The 22663-nt window shown below is 38.8% G+C and overlaps 1 protein-coding gene and 1 long non-coding RNA gene across 2 annotated transcripts in view; one reads left to right on the top strand and one right to left on the bottom strand.

Moving 5' to 3' along the window:
- LOC120887457 (uncharacterized) overlaps positions 1-22663 on the bottom strand; it is a 222177-nt gene that overhangs the window by 18810 nt on the left and 180704 nt on the right. The window contains exon 3 of the long non-coding RNA XR_005730710.2: positions 3700-3839. This is a non-coding gene — a long non-coding RNA (uncharacterized LOC120887457). The remainder of the gene's footprint in view (positions 1-3699; positions 3840-22663) is intronic.
- Positions 11093-21449, top strand: Tnfsf18 (TNF superfamily member 18). Its single transcript, XM_040277908.2, has 3 exons — positions 11093-11412; positions 17248-17281; positions 19364-21449. The coding sequence occupies exons 1-3, from the start codon at positions 11275-11277 to the stop codon at positions 19708-19710; spliced, it is 519 nt and encodes a 172-aa protein (XP_040133842.2). The 5' UTR covers positions 11093-11274; the 3' UTR covers positions 19711-21449.

The following is a 22663-nucleotide window of genomic DNA, read 5'->3' as shown; positions in this document are numbered from 1 at the left end:
CACCTGATTGAATTTTAGAGTATGCCAACAGATGGCCAGCACAAGATTGATAAAGGGAAAGACTGAAAGATTGTTTTGTTTAATACTGGCCTCTCTGATATTGGTACTTCTAGAAAGCAGATTCTTGCCATAAGGCAGGACCCTTATTATCCTAATTTGGAATAAGAGTTTCCCCTGAGCAGGAAGCCAGGGGAAAGACATACTGACAGTCCCCTTCAAACAAACAAAAATTTAAATTTGTAACGGCTAGACTCCTTCAGCTATAAAAGTGTACTAAATTCATTATCATGAATTTAGCCAATCTTGTCCCTTGGCTGAAGAGACTTTGGTGTACCAGAAGGAATACTAGGTAGAGCTTAGGCTTCGACTCTATATAAACCCTCATCTCACACTTTGATCACCATTATGCCCATTTTTGAGCTCAGATAATAAAGTTGAGGACAGAGACAACAATTTTAATAATTTTTCTAGAGGTTATGGCCCATTTAATCTCTGGATTTTAAAAATGTTGTTAACATCAAATAAGAAGGAGACATATACATGTGACGTCCCTTGATGATATTCTTTATGTCCTTAATATTTTAAAAAATTCTTTAAAGAAACTCTAACAATTGTGTATTGCTATATCCACTTAATATGGATTCTATGCATCTATTAATTTATCAATTTCTGAATTATTTAAACACAATGACAGTTATGCTATACTAAATCTGAAACCAGGTTATGGATGTATGAAAAATATGATTACAAAGTTTTATACAAAAATTTGTATTAATTCTCTTCCTCTTTAATGCCTTACACCTTGGTGGAAGTGGAGCAATTGCTACAAAGAGAACTCACAACCAAGAGTACACAAATGAATGTCATGTTCTAAGTTCCAATTTACAAGTCAGAAAAAGTCCTGTTTCATATTTTAGAAAGAAGGGCATTCTAACAAATGTTCTAGAAATCTTCTTTTTCCTATGTAGAAAAATTGCTAGAATTGGGGAGAAGGGATAGTGGCAACAAGGGAAAGTATTAGAAGAACATCTCTCCTATCAATCAACAAATATATGAAAAAATGTTCACCATCTCTAGCAGTTAGAGAAATGCAAATCAAAACTACTCTAAGATTTAATCTCACTCCAGTCAGAATGGCAGCTATTATGAAGACAAACAACAATAAGTGTTGGTGAGGATGTGGGGGAAAAGGCACACTCATATATTGCTGGTGGGACTGCAAATTGGCACAGCCAATATGGAAAGCAGTATGGAGATTCCTTGGAAAACTAGGAATGGAACCACCATTTGACCCAGCTATCCCTCTCCTTGGTCTATACCCAAAGGGATTAAAAACAGCATACTACAGGGACACAGCCACATCAATGTTTATAGAAGCACAATTCACAGTAGCTGAACTGTGGAACCAACCTAAATGCCCTTCAGCAGATGAATGGATTAAAAAAATGTGGCACATATACACAAGGGAATATTACTCAACATTAAAAGAGAATAAAATGGCATTTGCAGGTAAATGGATAGAGTTGAAGAATATAATGCTAAGTGAAGTTAGCCAATCCCCAAAAAATCAAACAGCGAATATTTTCTCTGATATAAGGTGATTGACTCATAGTGGGGCAGGGAGAGAGGGAGCATAGGAGGAACAGAAAAACTTTAGATAGGGCAGAGGGGTGGGAGGGGAGCGGAAGGGTCAGGGAGTTAGAAATGATGGTGGAATGTGAGGGAATCATTACCCAAAGTCCATGTATGAAGACACGAATTGGTGTGAACATACTTTATATACAACCAGAGATATGAAAAATTGTGCTCTATATGTGTAACAAGAATCGTGATTCATTCTGCTACCATGTATTTAAAAGATAAAAGCAACTTTTTTAAAAAAAAGAACGTCCATGAGTAAAAGCCTTCTCATGAGCTGCCTGCGGTGTGTGAAAGACAGCATGGCTCCTCTTCATGTCCCACTCCTGCCTCCCATCTCCACAGAACAAGGCAGGCATGACATCAGTTTAACCTGAGTGTACCATGTCACTGGGGGAGTGATGAGCAGGGTGGTTACTGACCCCAAAAGACTGTCTGGAGGAAAGGGGAACCTGCACCAGACCCCTGGAAATAACCCACTGGGAACGGAGAGAAGACGCCACAGTGTTCTTCTGAAACTTCCTGATGTCAGAAAGCGGCAAAGGGATGTTCCTGTGGTAGGCAGAAAGGTCACCCACAGATGTCCATACCCTAACTTTGGAAACCTATGATTGAATTACCTTATAGAGCCAAAGGGACTATGCAGATTTAATGAGATTATGCACCTTAAAATGGGAGATTATCAGGAATTACCTAGTGGGCCTGATGTAATCATAAGGGCTCTTAAAAGCAGAGAACTTTCTGTGACTGAAGTCAGATTCAAAGCATAAGAAGGACTTGATCTACTACTGCTGGCTCGAAGGTGGAGAACTAAACACTGTAAACTACTAGAAGGAGTCTAGAAACAGATTTTTCTCAAGAGCCTTCAGATCAGAGGCAAGTTGTCTACATGTAGACTTCAGGCTTATGAGACTCTTTAGAGCACCCAGTTGAATTCGCCAGACTTCTGTCCTTCAGAACTATGAGATGAGAGTTATTTCAAACAACTGAATGTGTGGTAATTTGTTATGGCACCAATAGGACATGAATACCCACCCCTGACCACTTGTACATACCCTACAGCCACTTAATGGGCCATCTAAAGGGATCATGGATCCGTAAAATAAATCCAAATCTCAACTAATGGTCTTCATTGGCCTGAGTAGTCTGCCTTCTCTACCTCCAAATCCACAGATGCCTTACCGGCTGCTTATGTTGAACAGGTTGTCCAAGGTACAGGTAATATAAGAGGGTGAGAAAGTGGGTCATATCCATATCACCTCTTCCCCAGCCGTTACAACCTCATGGGTATATGGTAGGGTCAAGGTGATTCAAAAAGGGCAATGTTTGGCATCAGTTAGTAAAAAAAATAAATTTCTGAATTTGGGATTTTAAGTCATATTTTTGTATGCCTATAATCCCAGCAACCAGGGAGGCTGAGGCAGGAGGATTGTGAATTCAAAGCCAGCTACAGCAAATTAGCAAAGCCCTAACCAACTCAACGAGACCCTGTCTCTAAATAAAATATGACAAAGAGCTGGGGATATAGCTCAGTGGTTAAGTGCCCCTGGGTTCAATCCCTGGTGCCAAAAATAAATAAATAGATAGATAAATAAATAATATACATACAAAATAAAATCTGCAAGCTGACAGTGGTTGTATCTGGATTGTATAATTATGCATGATTTTAATTATTACTGTGCCTTTCCATGCTTCCCCAAAATGTCTGCAGTTATACTTTCAAATTTATTTTAAAGAAGTATATTTAATGAAATAATTCAGTTTTTTGTTTCCCTTTAATCATTTGTACATTTTTGAGGTTATAGTCTATATCTTCTACTGTCACCCCTCCACATATACAATTTTCCAGAACAAAACCTTGTATTATGAAAATATGACCCCTTGTCTGGGCTCTTTCCACCTCACCAACTTATTGCCCTGAGGGCATCTCCACTCCTCCTAATACTAAGGAACCCCAGAAGCAGCTATGTCTGCTCGCTTATCTACTAGCTCCAAGCTACTAGTGAGACTGAGGTCGACCCAGGCAGGCTGGACTTAGAGCCCATTTTCCCTTTAGCTCACCTGTTTAGAAATCCATGCCATTTAGTCTTCTTGGCCCTCCATTCACTGAAAAAACCACACGCCTTGCCCATTCGTAGTAAATATACATTTCCTGCTTTTCAGATCACCATGGTCAAGTCTTTGTTTTGGGTTGATGATTCCTGTTTATCGAGAGGAAAAGCTCAGTCAATATCATGTTTCTGCTGCAGTGATCGCTGCTGATATTGTTATTACCTAGAGACTCTTCACACCAGTCTTTGTGCTTTAGCAAATTCATAAGTGGTTGTTGAAATCACCTGTGTCCCTACCACAATTACTGTCTCATCTCCCCTCCCTTTGAGCTCTATTTTCTTCTTCAATGAAACTGCCACAATAAACTCCTCCACTTAATTTCCACAACTCCACTTGAGTCTAGATTTCATTTTAAATTAACACTTCCTTAGACTCAGTGTTTTCCCACAAATTTGAGTATTATGACTGTAATCCTTAAACAAACAGAAGGATCAGAGTTAAAATAAATGGATGCATATAAATAGTATTGGAGTATTCTTTTATCCTCAGCATCATTTTCTTTTAAGAAAAATTGAGTACTATGGGAAAATTTCCACAGCAGGAAATACTTTTGTGGTTACCACTAAATTTAATATATTTATGCTAATTTAAATCTTGATTTAAAATAGGGCTCCATCTGGAAATCTGAGTCATTTTGTGATTAAGGAGGAAAGAGAGAAAGAATATGAAATAGAACACAGAGCAAAAAATCTTTCCTGCTTAAAAATGCATTTATTTACTAAGGGTTTTTCTTTCAAAAGAAATCCTGGTGTGTCATATTAAGAAGTGGGGCACATAGGGATCCTTAACATTGCCAATTATTTCTCATTTAAAAGTCTTTCCCCTACTGAAGTCAAGTTCACATACCCATTTATATATCAAGGCACAATGGAAAGAATAAAGTTTAGAGTTAAAATTATATGAATTTGAACTTTATTAGTTGCATAACTTTGGTTGTTAAACATCTCTTAACTTCAGTTTTGTGATCTGTAAAATGAAGTTAATAATGTCTGTTTTATAATGTTGTGACTATTAAATAAATAAGTCCTTGAATTTAAACATGGTGCCTAGAAGGGAACGAGGCCTTAATACATACATGTGTCCCTGTTGTTAGTCTTTCACTTTCTACCTTCCCTTTGTGTGTGTGTGTGTGGGGGGGGTTGACATTTGAAATCATCACTTGGTGGTGTTGCAACAAGAGAGGCTGGCACCTCACATAATCTAGGAATTTATGGGACAAGGGACCTATAGGTAAGAGATGTAGGAAGCTGTATACCTGTGAGGAGGAGGACTATCCTTACTGTCAGCCAGAGACTTCCCTTAGGCTTATTGGGCAAAGAAAGCATGGAAATAATTTGGGCCTTATTTGTATCTAATCTTTATCTATAACACTTAAGGGGTGTTGCTTCTTTATTTAGCAAATGGAAAGAGCCTGCTGCCTTCACTTGGCCCCATTTCAAGAAAGCAGCATTCCACAACGTTGCTTGTGATTCAGTGTTTTTTTCCACTGGCATCCCAGCCTGAAATTTCTTCTCTTTACAGAGGAACATGCTACTTACTGTATGCATGGCTTGAGTCACCAAACTGGATAGACAGATAGCTTAGCCCAAATCACTAGATGCTTGGTGGATTCTCAGCTGAATTGAATTACCTTATAACTCTTTGATGTTACATAAGATCATACAAAGAAGATCTGTGACTGCAACCTTATATTTTCAATGCAATTTTGGAAGGCTCACCTGTCTAAGAATCAACAGTGACTAGGTGACAGATTCCTTAACATCAGAGACATTAACTTATTCCTCTTCACTTCTACATTTCCAAGTTCACTGCCTGAAACACTGTAATACTACACATGAACATTTTCATTAATATTAAATATATATTTATATACTATGCTGTATACCATATATTTGTATATCATACTATTCAGAAACTTCAATAATATAATGGAGTTAAAGAAGATAATACTAAGTGAAAGTTAGCCAATCCCCCAAAACCAAATGCCAAATGTTTTCTCTGATATAAGGAGGCTGATTCATAGAGGGGTAGGGAGGGAGAGGATGGCAGGAAGAGACGAACTCTAGATAGGGGAGAGGGGTGGGAGGGGAAGGGAGAAGGAAGAGGGTAATTAATGATGGTAAAATGTGATGATCATCATTTTCCAAAGTACATGTTTGAAGACACGAATTGGTGTGAATATATGTTGTATACAACCAGAGATATGAAAAATTGTGCTCTATATGTGTAATCAGAATTGTAATGCATTCCGCTGACATATATAAATAAAAAAATTTAAAAAATAGTAATTGATTGGCCTAGGAGAGTGAAATACTATGAGATTTTTTTTACTTGCCTAACCTCTCTTCAGACTTACATCTTAGCCTGGACACTACCTTTTTAATAAAATTTTCTCTGCCCTTTAGGAAGGTCAGGTATTTAGTGTTCACACTTCTCCCTATGTAGGTCTTTTGTCCTTTTCCCTAGCTACTGGTAAGAAAACAACAACAACAACAACAACAAACAACAAACAACAACAAATGGGAAGATAGACTGGCCCTTGTCTAATACTGTACTTGGTACAGAGAAGGCATTCAATAATGTTTCCTAAATGAATGGGGGGGGGGAGGTAACATATTGTTCTGTTGTAGTTAGGGGTTATTTTTGTATAGAAAAGTCTATTTTTTCTTATTCATTGCCCAAATAAAAACAATCTAGCTATGAACCTCAATGCCTACATTTGAATGCTACAGGTCAACGCTAAAAATGAAAAAGCAGATGAGAAAGTGTCTTGTGGATTTCTATATGAACATATGTTCTAAGTGGTGTTGAAATTAGTGAATGTGCTGAGTGTTCTCCAGTGCAGCTGTTGTGCAGTAGTTTGGAGGAGTTATTATTTTAGGACTTTGCCAAATGGGGAAACCAAAGAGAAGAGTCAAGGGAAAATACTTCCCCAACCCCCTTTTGAAGGCCTATGAAAACCAGCAGCTGTGGGGAGAATACTTTGTTCCAGGACTCTTAAGACCTTCTTATTCAACTAGTTGATAGGTAAAATACATAATTCTCCATGTGATATTAGGCAAGGTATGATTTAACAGCAATGCCCATTCATTACAGGTTCCAAGGTGATGTTTGATGGTTTTAAATAGGTAGTGTCATGCCATATTGCACAATGGAAAATCTATTTTCAGTACAGATTCCAAGCAGGAAGCCACATTTCTCATCAAAAGGTGTTTAAGATGCATCTGCCACAGCCAGGATACTGACACAGTGCTGATTAGTCTAGAAAGGACGTACACCTACACATCCCCAAAATATCTTGCCACTGACAGAGGACTCAGGGTAGAGAGACAGGGACCTATAATACCCACAGCCAAAGACTGGCAGGAAGGCGGATGGCTAACACAGAAAGTCATGAATGAAAATTGGCCAGTAGACCTGTTACTTTACAACTGCACTTGAGCAGTTGCAAAACAGAGAATGAAGAATTTGGTAAGAGTTCCAAAAAAGTAGACTTGCAAAAACAGCACAAAGCAAGACAATGTGGGGCAAACAAACAAACAAACAAACAACAACAAGAATCCCCAGATGTGAAATCAAAACATAATTTGAACTTGGGGCTGGGTTGTGGCTCAGTAGTAAGAGCGCTTGTCTCGCATGTGTGGAGAACTGGGTTCAATCCTTAGCACCACAAAAGTAAATAAAATAAAGGTATTGTCCCTATATACAACTAAAAAAAAAGTCTTTAAGTTAAAAAAAAACATAATTTGAACTTAAAAATATTTCCTAGGCCATCTTGATCGGGGTCATACTAGTTCTTTAGAGAGGATGTCCTGGAGATTGCTATGAGAACTTCTATGTATCTTTTAGAATTTATTATGATATCATATGCACATTTGCACTTGCATGTCTATATACATGTGTGTACACATATTTACTTATGCATACTGAGCTAAACATACACTTCTTATAGAAAAGGCATTTATTAATTTTAATAGACACTGTTGTTGCCTTCATAAAGTTCTAAGTTTAAAACTCTCTTTACACTATCATATCTGTCTACTTTTCCATCTCTCTCACCTATGTATCTGTATCCAAATATCTTCAAGCCAAATGAACCCTATTTGTTATGACTATGAATACTTCAATTCTCAGAGTGGCCAAAGTTACACGGTACTTTTTTTCACAGAATTCTGACATACTGAATAGGACTGAACATGTGACACCAAACACAAGAATGAAATCATGATTAACAGTTGCATAAGGAAAATGTGGCAAGGAGTGAGACCGGAGCAATGCAGGATTTGGGAGGAAAGTGATATCAGTTTCCCAAAGACCTTATTACACTCCCCACCCTATATACTCCAGAAGGGATCTTATTGACACCCTTTAGCATAAGAGGCAGAAGAAATGTTAAGTGAGGCAACAGATGAGGGTTCATTCCCTCTTCTACCTCCATGGACAAATGATTCACCCTCCTGAGTGTCACTTTCATCATTTTTATAGACAGAGATATCAGTCCATGGCAGCTTGAGGTTCAAATGTGATGAGTGTGCACAGTTCTAGAAGGCACACAGCTGGCACAAAGTAGGTGACTAATGCATTTAGTGTGGTTTAGTCAATAACTGAACTCAAGTTGCTGTATAATTGATTGAGATTTCAAAGCAGTTTTTTGAATACAGTTAAAATTTCTTAAACATAGTTTGGATCCTTTTTTTTCTTTTTTCAATCAGAAAAATACAGAAAGAATTTCTTTACTGTTTTGTTCAGAAATTCCCCCATTTGCAGCTCTTGAGTAAGAATGATGAGGAGGTTCAGGGTACAGCTCGGTGGTGGAGTGTTTGCCTAGCATGCATGATATGGAGCACTGCACCCGCACACACATACACAGGAAAAAGGCTGGGAGGTTTGTTACTTTATAAATTCTATTTTTAATCTTTAACCTTTACGGAAGCTTATATCTCTGAACAGTTATTCCTCAAATTTTATCACTCTTTCAAGAAAGAGTATCCTTTTCTCAATTATTTTAGATTTTTTAGGTCTATTTCCTGAGGTTTGTTCTATATGCAGTATTAATTTGAGCATCTTTGTTCTATATGCAGTATTAATTTGAGCATCTGTCTCCCTGTTTGTAAGTTTTTCATATGGTTGGTTGGCAGATTCCTCAGCAGTTGTGATTTTTTAAATTTATACCCCCCAAAGCTTTTAGTAGAATAGTGGGCAGATAGTAAATGTTCAAACTTGATTTGCTAGGTGGACTTATTTTTAAAAAATCTCATTGTCAGAGAGCTGAGCCAGGACAGGCCATAAACACAAAAATTTGAGTTTGTGGGTCATCTACCTCTTGTCAGACTCTGAGACATCACATGCAATCCTCATAGGTTATAGCAAAAAGGTACCAACTCTGACTCATTACTGTGGAATTTCAAAAAGCCTGTCCTACTGTCACCTGTCCTAACTTGAAGATTCTTCATTTCTAAGCCGTTTCATGGAGAGGCCTGGAATGTAGCCTTCGTGAGATAAGAGTATCATTTTTCTTAAGATGCTATCAATGAAGTTAAAATAATTCATTAAGATATACCAAAGCCTAACCTCCATCAAGGACAGAAGGAGGAACTGGATTTATCTGCAATGGTTCCTCATGTGAACAAATGTTTACTGAAGTGAGTAAGCAGGACAGTTCCACCTAAAACTTGGAGAGGGGACAGGAGAAGAAACAGACCAAAACAGCAGGAAGGAAGTGGCTCTCCTTTTCAGTGGTCCGTTTAAACCCAGAGCCCGAGGGTCTGCACGCCAGCTCCAGGCGTGGCACAAGGCAGGAGCTGGAGGTCAAGGCACCCTCCTCGTTGGAGAGCCAGGCTGTCACTCACCCCTGAACTGCACCGAGCACAGAGCCTAAAACATCTGCTGCTCGGTGTGATCATCCTCTTCAGGAATGGTTTATTATCAAGCTAAAATAGGGCCAAGTTAAAACAGGATGGTTCAGCTCCAAAAATAGTATCCTGGGCTTGGATCTGCTCTCCATTATTAACTATCTGTTAGTGGTTCAAGGCACCACTCCATGCCTATTTCCCTTAGCTTCCTCCCTGAAAAAAGAGGATGTTAAATCTCTTTTTTCTAATTAAAAAAAATCTTTATTTCTCTCTTTTTTTTTCTTTAAAATCCTTTCATCTTGGGCTAGGGTCATAGCTCAGTGGTAGAGCACTTGCCTCGAACATGCGAGGTACTAGGTTTGATTCTTAGCATCACATATAAATAAAGATCCATTGAAAACTAAAAAAAATATTAAAAAATCCTTATCTCTTTCATTTAAGTGAATTTCAGTTGAGTTATTTCCCATGGGAAATATAATGAATTCTCTTTCTTTTCTGGGATTTCATAATGGAATTAACCATCAACACATTTCTAAAGACGGCGGAGAAAAGATAAATTAATTCTTATGAAACATTCCTTATAAACTAAACTTTTCACATTTATTTCATTCTTGCAAAAGTATTATGAAGTCAAAATTTTCTCCACTTTACAGTTAAGGAAGTTGTGGTTTAGAGAAGTCTAGTAATAAGCCTCAAGCCACAGAGCAGGTAGGAGCTAGTGGTGCCAGGCATGGCTCTCAGGGTCTACGTGAATGAAAAGCTCAGGTTCCCCCGGGCCTGATGCCAGGTGTACTTTCCGAGGTACAGAAGGTAGTAGGTACCCCATTTCAACAGATGGAAAGACTGAACTGAGGACAGAAGACTTCCTCAATTTTGTAGTAAATAAGCATTTTGATGACAGAAAGAAATCACACTTGTTTATAAAACAGAGTCTAAGTTCAGGCTGGTGACAAATCGTAGGAAAATAGCCTTTCATATGATAACTTTATTTCTATTTGATTCCGGCATTGGCACTTCAGAGTTTTTAAATGCTGAAATATGACAAATTGAGTTTGTTGTGTTTTTAAATTTTTTATTAAATTCTAGTAATACATTTGATATTGTTCAACTTTATCGAGGTGCACCTGACGATAAAATTGTATGTACATAAGGTATGCTTATATGATGACTGCATTAAGAGTATTTTTCTAAATGATGCATCCAGTTCCCCAGCACACTGCGTCACTGCCCATGACATCTGTCATATTATAAACTTTTATTTCAAACTTTATTTCTTCTTATAAAAGTAATTTTCTCCACTGGAAATGATTAGGAAGGCTTCCCCAGCTGGGCATAGACCACAGCACACTGTAGCCAGCACTACACTTCCTCATGCTTCAGGAAAGACTTTCCTCTGAACTTCCCTTGTACATCTCTTTCTTTTTTTTCCCCCTGTGTTTGTGTTGGCTGTAAGCCTTTCAGTCCTTGCGTGTATTTGGCCAGGTGCCGAATGAGAGTCAGCACTTAGCCTGGAAGTATCATTTTCCAACACTGACAGAAGGAAAACTCCGCCTCCCACACCCACTTCTAATTACCATAATGCTACAAAACATGACATTGCATCGTTCACCCATCACTTGTGAGTGTCTACTTTTCACAGCTCTCATTTCTCCAGAAAAGGATTTTGAGCCACATGGAGAACATGCCTTTAAGCTACCCAGGTCCCCAGGGAGCACAGAGATGGTCCTGTAAGCGATGGCTCCTCTGCTCAGCAATACTTCTGACGGTTTGCTCTTTCAGTGCACTAATCCTTCCTTTTCTCCCACTCAAGGTAAGGAGGAAGCAGAACCTGAGATGACTGTTTATTAGGATGCCTTCCTTGTTTGTTAGTCTAATTATTTTCATTACTCCTCAGTATTGTAGAGATAGTTGGAAGGAAGAGACCTGTGAGTGCAAATAGAGTAAATATAATCTTGATCTTATAATGGCATGGGTTTTGGAGCTTATTTGTGTGTTTTGAGACAAAAGTATCAGGAAGTGCTAAATGTTAGCTGCAGAACTGAGCTAGATGTAAAAGATAATTGATTGAGTCAACGAATTGGCAAATGCCTGTGGAGTATGTTTTGCCTTTCTGGAACTCTGCTCTACCTTCTTGAGAGGACAAACAAAGGCATAAAACATGGTGCCTTTCCTCAGGAAATTGTAGGAAAGCTACAATCTTGTAGAGGGAAAAGATTCCAGAAGATAATAGAGGGCAGAAAAAGGTAAGTTACATGTGGTTAGCATGTCTTTGAGAGAGGAAATAGCACTGATCCAGGAGTACAAAAATATGGATTCTGGTTCCAGGTCTCTCAATAATCAGCTATTTAAATTTGAGAAAATCATTTAATCTCTCTGGTTCTTTGCTTTTTCATCTGAAAAACAGTGGTAGGAGAATGGATTTGATATTACCATGTTGCTGCTTGCTATAAAATAGAATGATCAATAATTTATCTAATATTGGTATGTACACAAAGCTTTAGTAATTCAAAAGTGGGTGCAGATTTTGGGTTGGAGTAATCCAGGAAGGCTTCATGGAAGAAGGAGGAAGTAAGTGCCTATCTGGGAAGCCCCTGATGCTGATCAGGAATTTCCCATTGAGCTGCAGTGCAAGATGTGGGACCAGAGAATGGGATTGTCCATGGGAATGGAGATAACTTAGCTTCTTTACTAGAAGATTTTCTCTGATGACTGTTACCAAAAAGAAAATAGGAAGCATTATATAATTCAGGACTGAACCCATTTGGGGGTACATCTGCAGACTGCACCTTGGGTATATGCCCTTCTTAAGGAAGATCTGGGGTGTGACTACAGAAACATTTCTCTAAAGGTACTGACAAGAAGATTTCAAAGATGTGGTTCTACTACATCAGAGGCACTCCTAATCACAGTCCTTCTCTCTCAGGGATGTATCAAAAATATGTGTGGACTTTCTAGAGCAATGAAGTTTGAGCAGAAAGCAAAGAATTGCCAGAATTTCTGAGCATTTAGATTTCTGAAGAAGAGGAATGATGAGAATAGCAATAACTTCCATTTAGAAGTGCTTTCTTCTGAAACTTCAAGTTTTATTAGGCAGATGGCTCTGAAGAACATTGAATGTAGGTGTCACCATGACTAGAATGGGAGGGAAATACCTTTCTCAAAGGACACCTCTTGCCAGAATCAAACTTGGTTAATCCTCATTTTTCAACTATGATTCTAAATCCTCTCTCCTAAAGAACATGAAGTTTTTCAATGAAAAGATAGTCCAGAGTTTGTTCCAAATTTAGGGAAATGTGACAGGATGCTTAGAAGGCTAGTTTCTCTGATGAGCCTCCACTTTCCACCTGCCTGCACCTCCTTTTCCCTTTTGGCCATTAATAAACACCTTTGGAGAGGAGATCTGAGTGGCTGGCAGATGGTGAGTCACTGTGAGGCAGCCACTTCCACCTTCTCAGGGACCCAGAAATTTTATTTTATTTTGTTCTCCACTTAGTTTTTATATACAAATCCCCACTTTTACAAATGCTATATGGGAAGTTTGGCTCATTTTACACCAATAGATATTTCCTTGAGAGAAAAAAACAAATCATTTCCTCTCTTGAAAGATTCATTTAACTAAATGGTTAACTAAAAGGATAGGCTTGAGCTCAAGGAGTGTGGTCAATCTCCAGAGAACATAAACTCACGTGAGTAAGTTGTCTCTAAGAAACCAAATGTTCAGTAAAGTCCCCTGTTACAGTGAAATAAAGGACACTTCCAGAAGGGGAAGCTGTACTTGCACTCAAAAGCACAGTAGATTGTATTTCCAAGTGATGATCTGCTTAGGGTTGCTTCAAAAAAAGAATTGAGTTTTTGCCATTTTGAGCTCAACTATTTAAGTCTAGGCTTAAACTAAAGTAAGGTTACAAGAACAACTGATCCTTCTAAGCAAAAACAAGTGAAACTGGAAGTCCCATGCCCTTCTTTATAGGTGGGTACTTACTCCTTTCAAACATCATCAGAATTATAAATAGAAACTGTCCTGTGGAGTTCTGAATAAGACAAGCTGGGTTTGGATCTCACCTTGCCTCTTACAGTCTCCTGACCTTGGGCTAGTTACTTAATTAGGCGTCTCCTCGTTGCCTCATTTGTAAAGGATCATGCCAGTTCTTACAGAGTTGCTTTAAGGATTAATGAGATAGGACAGTGCCTGACAAGCTTGACAAGTGCTATGCTCTCAACAGATGGCGATTAGTGTTTGCAACATTACTATTAGTGAGATTACAATGAATGTAAACTTAACAAAATCTTTTAACAATATGGATATTCTTTCCCAATTTATCTCTTCCTCAATGGCCATACCTTTCAGCCAACCTGATAATTTTTCAATTAGACTTCATTTATGGCAATAATTACAGAAAACCACAGTGGCAATTTCTATAGCTCTATATAGTAAAATCTAGATATTAAAGCAGCTTGCAATATAGTATCTGTAGTTTCTGGCTCTGGCAATTCATACAACCATGGTCTTGAATTTTCTCTATACTTCTTATACACTGTGGTACCTGGCATGAGATCTATGGAATGTATCTTGGCACTCATTTATACTTATATTGTTACCTAATTGCTTTGCGTGTGTGTAAGCATGTCTTTCTAGAAAGATTATAAACTTTTTTTTTTTTTGGTACTAGGGATTGAACCCAGGGGCATTTAAATACTGAGCACATCCCCAGGCCATTTTTTATATTTTATTTAGAGACAGAGCCTCACTAAGTTGCTGAGGCTGACTTTGAACTTGCAATCCTCCTGCCTCAGCCTCCCAACCACTGGGTTTACAGGCGTGTGCCACTCCAGCCATCTGAAAGATCATAAACTTCTTAAGAACATTAAATAGATCTCTTTAGCTTTCAATGCTATTGTAAGCTGTAATGATGTTGGGAATTTAGTACTTAAATTTTTGTCAATTCTTCATTATAATTAGCATCATTACCAAAATAGCTAATATTTATTGAACAGGTTCAAGCAGGTTATATGGGAAAGCCCTTCACAAGAATCACCTCATTTAACCCCAACAACGACTTCAGTGAGCTTTGTGCTATTATTTTCCAGATGAGGAAGTTGGGTTCAGAGAAGCTCTGTCACATGCCTATCAGGGGTTGATCTAAACTGAATTTCAGCTTCTCTCCTAAGACCACCAATATGAGGAGAAAAAAAGTACAAAAACAAAATCAGTGACAGGGAATCTGGTGATTTATTTCTTAGAACGGTGGCTTCTAGACTTTTCTACTCTACTTCCTTCTCAATAAAATGTTCTCATTATAATTTCCAACATATGTATGCTAACTGGGATTTCAGTTTTGCTCTAGAAGCAGCCTAAAATTTCCCGGTCCATTCATCCTTTCCACTGGACTTGGATTCTCTTCAGACATCAAACATCTGTTCCCATTCTCACACTCAGCTGACAGCTTTGCCTTGCGGTTTCAAGAGGAACCAGGAGTGTGAGGGAAGAAGACTCAGAGCCACCCGCCTACCTCTTGTGTCCTTGGATACTGCTTCTGTCCTGACAAGGGCCTATCTCTTTGACTGGCACCAGCCAGGCTCCACCCAGCTCTTCCCTTTCCTGGAGAGCAATACTTGTCCAGTTTCTCTTTTCTTGTTTATCCTTAAATCCATTCTAATTAAGCTTCTTCCCTCATCACATCACAGAAACTACTTTTGTCAGGAACTCCAATGACTGCCGTTACTAAAGCCACCTATCCATTCTCTGCCCTTTACTTTCGTACCTATCAGAAGGATTTGATAGCAGCTGGTCACTCCTTTCCCTAAGACACTTTCTTCTCAGACTCACTGCCTTTCCCTCAGAGTTTCCTCTGCTGGTTCCTCCTTCTCTGACCCCTGAACAGGGCAGTGTCCTGGTGTTAATCCCCGTCTGCACTCCCTGACTTGACGGTCTCACACAACTTCACAACTTACAGCAACAAGCTGAAGATACCCAGATTTGTATCACCAGAACCCCTTATGTCCTGCTGACTACTCCACCCCTTACCTGGACACCTACTAATCATCATGAATGTACCATCTCCCAAACCAACTCCTGACTGGGCCCCCTCTAAATTCACTGTGCCCATCTCCGCAACTAGCTTTCCTGGCACTTCAGCCCAGAACCTTGGCGTCACCCTGGTGTCACACTTGCCTCTCTCACGCCCTGTCCCATGTTCCTGTCAGGCATCCCAGTGAGCCCCTTTCTTCCAAGCTTCTCCCCATCTCCACCCTGGATCCCTAGTCAGTGGCCCTTGTTCTCTTGCCAAGATGAACACAATGATTTCTTCTCTGTGCTCTCACTGCTCTTGTCCTTGCCTCTTTAGTTCACTTCTAGCATAGCAGCCAGAGAAATCCTAAAGAAAGAGCATGTATAAATCTTTCTTTTTATCTTTCAATAGCTTTATTTTATTTATTTATCTTTATGTGGTGCTGAGTATTGAACCCAGGGCCTCACACATGCTAGGTAAGCACTCTACCGTTGAGCTACAACCACAGCCCTGCACCAATCTTTTAAGTTCAAAAAAGTCACAAGTCTTTTTGTCACAAGGAAACCAAAGAACTTTGATAGTACAAAAAAAAAAAAATTGTGGTTGTACCTAATTGAAACAGAGAGCTCCCAAACTTCCTCATGCTGAGAATAAAAGCTCCTCACGCTGAGGACCAGGCGAAGAGAGCTAAAACTGACATATTCTCTGGCCTAGCTAGATCTACACACGTGTGTCATTGGCTTTTGTTTCTGTAAATGGGAACTGCTTCTGTGGGACCAATCTAGTTGTTTCTCCCCAGTTTGATCAAAATGCATAAAAATTATTTTACCTTTTTCCATTTTTTGCCTATTTCTTCTGCCAGTGGGTGGCCAAGTCTAATCAGGTAGGTCCCTTGGTTTAGCTGTAATAACACTGTCTTAGTACCAAGTGTCTTAGAGCATTTAGAATTTAAATATTTGTAATGTAAATCAACCACAACTGATGACCGCTTTTAGTATGTAAACTTCAGCACATGGCAGCAGTTGGAAACTGTTGGTCCCATTTCTGAGGTTATGGCAGTTGCTTGTGTGAGGTGTGATTATCTGAATAATCAAGGATGAATAATCAATGAGCAAGGATGACTTTATTAAGTCAGAGTTGTAGGTATTTTTGGAACTTACTTTCCCATTATTTTAAATCAAGATGAACATAAGTAGAAACTCCATTATTTCCTCCACGTACTAATAGGTCACCTTGCACAGTCTCTGGGGTGTCTGATTGCTGTTTATAAGAAACTTTTAGAGCCAGCGGGAAAGGGCTGAGATCTGTAGTGGTCTTGTGGGTAGACATCAATTGGAATAAGACCTTAATCTTGTGTGAAAGACCCACAAGGAGACAGGTGACCAGCTGGACAGGTGACCAGCTTCATCCTTTCCCTCTCATTACCCACAAGGGGAGCTAGGTAATGAGAGGGTAAGGATGGAGCTGGTCACCTGTCCAGGGAAACAGAGAGTGGGACACGGTGGAGGGAGGGAGGGATTTGTTTTTCCTTTTATGGCTGTGGTTAAGTGGTTTGCTTCAGAATTCTGAAGCTTTAAATCAGTCAAGACAACAGTGATATGTTGTCATCCTGACCGATTCCTCTTTTCCTTCCACAGCAGGCTGCTACAGACTCCTGCCAGGCCAAGTTTGGTGAGTAGCCTCCCTTGCATTCCTCCCTTGGACTGGTCTTAGTTTTTGATATAAGACGAAACACGATGCTCTCAAGAAAGCCTGTGTTCCCTGAGACACAGGAATTGACTTTTAATTCTGTTTTGATAAGGACAACACGTTTCAGGATTTTACAAGTGCTTCCCAAAGCACTGCTCACGTTTCAGATACTGCTAATGTCCAGGAGATGACACGGGAGGTTCGTGGAGACAACGTAGCTGGTGCCAAATGCGTAGAAGAGGAATGAGTTAAGGCAGTGGCCACTTTCTCTGCTCTTTTCCTTTCTTCACTTAGTTTCTGAGTTACTTTCCCTTATTGTTACCTGATATTTGTTAGAAAATAAAATCACTAAAGTTAATGATTACCTGGAACATTAGAATATTTCTTAGAATACATACAAAACTTCAAGTAAATACATTTTTGGTGTTTATAGGTTTCAGGTCAAACAAATACCATTTCATTTGAGAGCAGAAGATGAGAATTCACTACTAACTGGGCAACCTCCGTATTCCCATATCACTCAAATCTCCAGGTTTCCTGGGCTTGCAGAGATTAGAAACTTTCTGTTTAGTTGTCCCTGCTTTTCTGTCTTATTTTTGTTTTGCCAGTTAAAGGTATGGAATTCATGCTAAGTTGGAAATTCCTCCTGCATGTGGTAAAAGTTGAGAAACTCTAGCGATCTAAGGAAGTTCTTCAGTGACCCCATTGCTGAATGAATAGGAGAAATAGTGACAGTACTTCCTGCCATTACAGGTCAGGGAGCAAGAGCTGGCTTGGGGCTCAGGGAGGTTGTTTCTTGCTCTAATCACCTCTCTTTCACTCTCCTCCAGAGCCTGTCCTCCATGTCTTAACATTAGTCATTTATATATGAATGAGAACTTAAGTTGCAATGTTAACTCTGCAGGGCTTTGTCTTCTATAACCCAAATTATAGAGAATTAGAGAACAGGCCAGGTAAGCACTTAGGGTTTAAAAAGAACCTTCTAGGGCCCTGAAATCACATGGCTGTTCAAAACCAACTAATGGGTAAATATTTAAATTTCATATGTACCTATGAAAATGTAGATAGGATCTGGAAACCTTTTTTGTCCCTTGGTGACAGTATTAAACAAGGAATACCTATATTTAAACAGTCAAGTAATTTCTGTTTATAAACTCATGGATTCACCAGTAGCTGGGGGTGGGAGAGCTTAGATGATGATAGCCCATGCAGGTCTTGAATGACACATGCGTACACACTGATGAGAGGAGCCATAATAAAATCATGAGAGCTCGGGGGTCTTGAGTCTAACCTAGGCAAGATAGCAAGACCCTGACTCAAAAAACGAGTGTTGAGAATACAGCAATAAGCAAAATAGAGAAGCACTTGTTCTCAAAGATGTTATATTCAAGTACATGAGACAGACAATATACCAATTAATTTTTAATATGCTACATGCCAACAGCTTCTATGAAGAAGACAAAGTAGGGTAAAGGGAGAGAGTGACAGGAGAGTGTTACTTTATATGGATTAATTAAGGAAGGTGTCATTGGTAAAGCAACATAAAGTAAATAGGATTTACCTGGGGAAAGCATGGATTGCCACTCGAGCTCCCCAGTCCTGGTGTGCAGTTCTTGCTTCCTTCCTCATTTTGTCTTTCCTTCCATAAACATTAATTGTCAAGAGATGCAGGGCGACTCAACTTGTTTTTCTATGCCAAATATATTTCCCTAGAGCTCTCTGAGCAAGAGCTATACCTAGGATTTTCAACTTCTTTTAATTTAAAATATTAAAATAATGTTTGAAGAAGACTAATATAGAGTGTATAAAGAAACAACCTGTGGGTATTAAAGAATTTAATCAAGAAAAGGATAAAATATTGGGGCTGGGGTTGTGGCTCAGTAGTAGAGGGCTTGCCTGGCATGTGTGAGACACTGGGTTTGATCCCCAGCACCACATAAATAAATTAAATAAACAAAATAAAGGTATTATGTCCATCTACAACTAAAAAAATATTTTTTAAAAAATATAAAAGGATAAAATAATAAAATATATATGCTTCCTTTTTTCCCTCCCTTTTTCCAGGACCATTACCCTCAAAATGGCAAATGGTACCTCCTGAACCTTCTTGCATGAATAAGACATCTGACTGGAAGCTGACAATCCTTAAGAATGGCTTGTATTTGATTTATGGACAAGTGGTTTTTGATACAACTTACAAAGGAGTTGCTCCTTTTGAGGTGCAGCTACGTAAAAATAAGGATGCCATACAGACTCTAACGAACAACTTTAAAATCCAGACTGTGGGAGGGATTTATGAATTGCACACTGGAGACACAATAGGTTTGATATTTAACAGTGAAGACCAGATTCTAAAAAGTAACACCTACTGGGGGATCGTCTTAGTAGCCAACCTTCAGTTCAACTCCTAGAAATTTGATTTGGTTTCCTCATCCTTTCTGGCATATGCAGAGACGGTGGGCTTTGGAGGGGACAGATCTTCAGTGCCTGTGGTTTGTCAGGGTTTACAAATCAAAACAAACTCCTCTACATGTGAGATTTTTTTTCTCTCATGCTCATCTGAAAGTGACTCAAAAAAAGGGCCATAGGTTTTTGGTTACCCCTGACACTGGGTCTTCAAAGATACTTCAATAATCCATGACAAAATGAATACAGGTGGCACAGGACAGAAACCCTGAAAGAGATGTTTTGTTTTCTTTTTTCAATCCTTGAATCCCTAGGTGGAAAACTGAGGTCCTATTTCCATGGGAATCTTATCTGGTTTGCTAAAAGGGTGTAGGGTCATGGTCTGTTCTCATTTTCTTGATTTGCTTTATCATTCTTCCCCCACGTCCATCTCTGAGAGTTTCCCAATAAAAAGTAGGCAGGTTGGTGGGTTGGCAGTAGTTACAGCAAGAACACCCTACTATAGATGCAGTGTTTCTAGAAGTTACAGAACACTCCGAGACGACTGGCACTATACGGGTGGCGTGAAATGGATAGTACTGTATGTGGGAATTTCCCTTTGTTTCATCATACTCAGAATACAGGGTTCTTTACAAAACCAATTGGTCAAGGAGGCCTTTCTGAACCTTCACCCAGAGCTTCAATGTTTATTTGTCTAAATAATGTCAATTGTAAATTAAGACTCACCATTAGAAAACTCACCATTAGTAACCAATAGATTTAATTCCAGAAATTGGTATTTCTGTTGTTATATTATGTTAAGTAATGATTTCATATTTTGAGCTAGTTTTCCTCAGTTTGCAAAATGCTTTCATATACCACATGGCAACTCTATGAAGTTAATGGAGCAAGTATTTTTGGCAAAATTTTAATAGAATGTAGAAGCAGATGCAACCTAGGTAGGTATCCTGCCTTGACTCAACTAGAGATGAATTACTTGGGCTTTTCACTGTATCAGATGTTTTAGCTTCACAACTCAAACAGTGTGAAACAGTGGAAAAAAATTTCTAAAAATAAAGCTTTCTAAAAAAATTTTTAGATTCTATTAAAGCTTACTGCTTATAGGCTCTTGTCAAAAGATATGTAACACTGCATTTTAAGACAATTTAAATATTTATGGATACTCGTGAAAAGCTAAATTCTGCTATCACATTATACATCTATAAAAACCATTTTCAGAAGATGTTTTCCCTTCAGCACGGGGTGAAGTGAAGCTTCCATGGACCTCTCTTTTACCAGCAAACTGACTCCCTTCCTTGCCCGGAACAGGGAATCCTGTGGTTCTGCTTGGGGCTCACTCCCTCCAAGTTCACCTCCTTCCTTCAAAGAGTCCATGTCCGTCAAATGTGCTAACTTCTAAAAATAATAAATAGCACTCAATTTAAGAATTTTAAACTCTGTTAAAGTTTGCTGCTTTTATAAGTCTTGTTGAAAAAAATATGTAACATTGCATTTTAAAAGTTTAAATATTTATGGATATTTGTGAAAAGCTAAATTATGTTAATTAATGTTATTACATGTAAAGCTAATTTAAGTATATTGTAACTGTGTGCCACAAACTTCTCTTGGGGCAGGCTAAGCCATTTCTTCTTATTTTAAATTAATATCTGCTGAGCAGCTATGAGACCAAATACTTGGAAACAAAGGCCTTTGTATTGCATATTTTCTCAGGAAATTAAAGGTTTATCACATATATTTGTAGAAACTTTGTATCAATTATCAATTTCTGGTATATTATAAGCAGTAGTGTACTGGAGTGGGCTGGCACCAGCTCATGAGAGCTTATTTTTAAATTTTCAGGACCTTTGCACTCTGGTTATTAAGTATGGCCATTTCTGAATTGGCTATGGTGGTAGTATTTACACTATAGGAATTGGCAAACACTGAAAATGAGAGCTTTCCATTTGGGCAGCTGGTTCAATAGCACCTCACTGTTTGTAAAAATTTCCCTTTCCAAAAACTCTTCTCTGTCCCTGCCTCAGTCCTAGATCAATGAAGGAAGGCAAGGAGAGAGTGGAATTGTTGCACTTTCAAGCAAAAACTCAAAGCAACAGTGATTTCTCACAGAAAACAGGTTTCTTCACTTCAGGCAGAAGGATGGCTACCAACAGATGATTTCTTAATTTTCTTGGTGTTTTCATTTCAGCCTTTGTTTTTAATGTCTTCTGTTTCTTCGTCTGCATTTTAAAACTATAATCAAATGCATAATAGTATCTGGACTGCAGCTGATTGATACTTGGATAATTAGAGTTAGTGATTAAAAAACATAAAGTTACATCAGGGAAATCCTTGCCCATGTAAGACTTCTTGGCAAGTTATAGGCAAAAGTGAAAGCTGGGTGTAATTAGATTGGGTTACAGTTTGTTCCCATTCCTGATGAGTTAGTCAGGCACCTTCATTCTCTGACTTCCTCCCACCTCAGCCACTCCACCCTGCTTACTACGAAAGCCAGTCCTGACCCATCTCACACTAATTGTTCTTTTGCCTTCCATCTTGCCTCATTCAAAGCTGGCCCAGGGTGTGTTATAGTACTGTGGATTAAGCCTCTGCTTCTGAAAATGGCAATGGATTAAAAAGTGAAAGTCTTGTGCATTTGTTAGAGCAAACTCCTTAGGTGAAGTCTATCTGCATCTTGGAAATAAAATTGCTGCCTTGCTCTGTCCCACTGAGGGGATTCCATTTAGGAAATTCAATGGGAGCACATTTTTTATTAGAGAAGACTGATAGGTCAGCAGTTTGAGAATTCCTCTTCACACAGAAGCTGTAAATGATGCCTGGCACAACTCGTTGCTTGCTCTGAAAGAATATGCATTCTATAACTCTAGGAGTCTCCTGTGAGTTGCATATATACTCATGGGAGACTGGAAAACATGCTTTGCCCACACAAGCTCAAAGAGCTTGTGCCCAACTCATTGTAGA

This window comes from Ictidomys tridecemlineatus, chromosome 10 (assembly GCF_052094955.1).
Source record: "Ictidomys tridecemlineatus isolate mIctTri1 chromosome 10, mIctTri1.hap1, whole genome shotgun sequence".
Taxonomy (NCBI): Eukaryota; Metazoa; Chordata; class Mammalia; order Rodentia; family Sciuridae; genus Ictidomys; species Ictidomys tridecemlineatus.
This window is presented reverse-complemented; position numbering and strand designations above follow the sequence as displayed.

What these genes read in the sequence shown, in the direction of transcription:
- Tnfsf18 (XM_040277908.2), top strand. Translation starts at nt 11,275, where the DNA reads ATGGAGAACATGCCTTTAAGCTACCCAGGTCCCCAGGGAGCACAGAGA. An exon ending in TTCCTTTTCTCCCACTCAAG is followed by an intron (nt 11,413 to 17,247) that starts GTAAGGAGGAAG and finishes TTCCTTCCACAG; the next exon opens with CAGGCTGCTACAGACTCCTG. An exon ending in CTCCTGCCAGGCCAAGTTTG is followed by an intron (nt 17,282 to 19,363) that starts GTGAGTAGCCTC and finishes CCCTTTTTCCAG; the next exon opens with GACCATTACCCTCAAAATGG.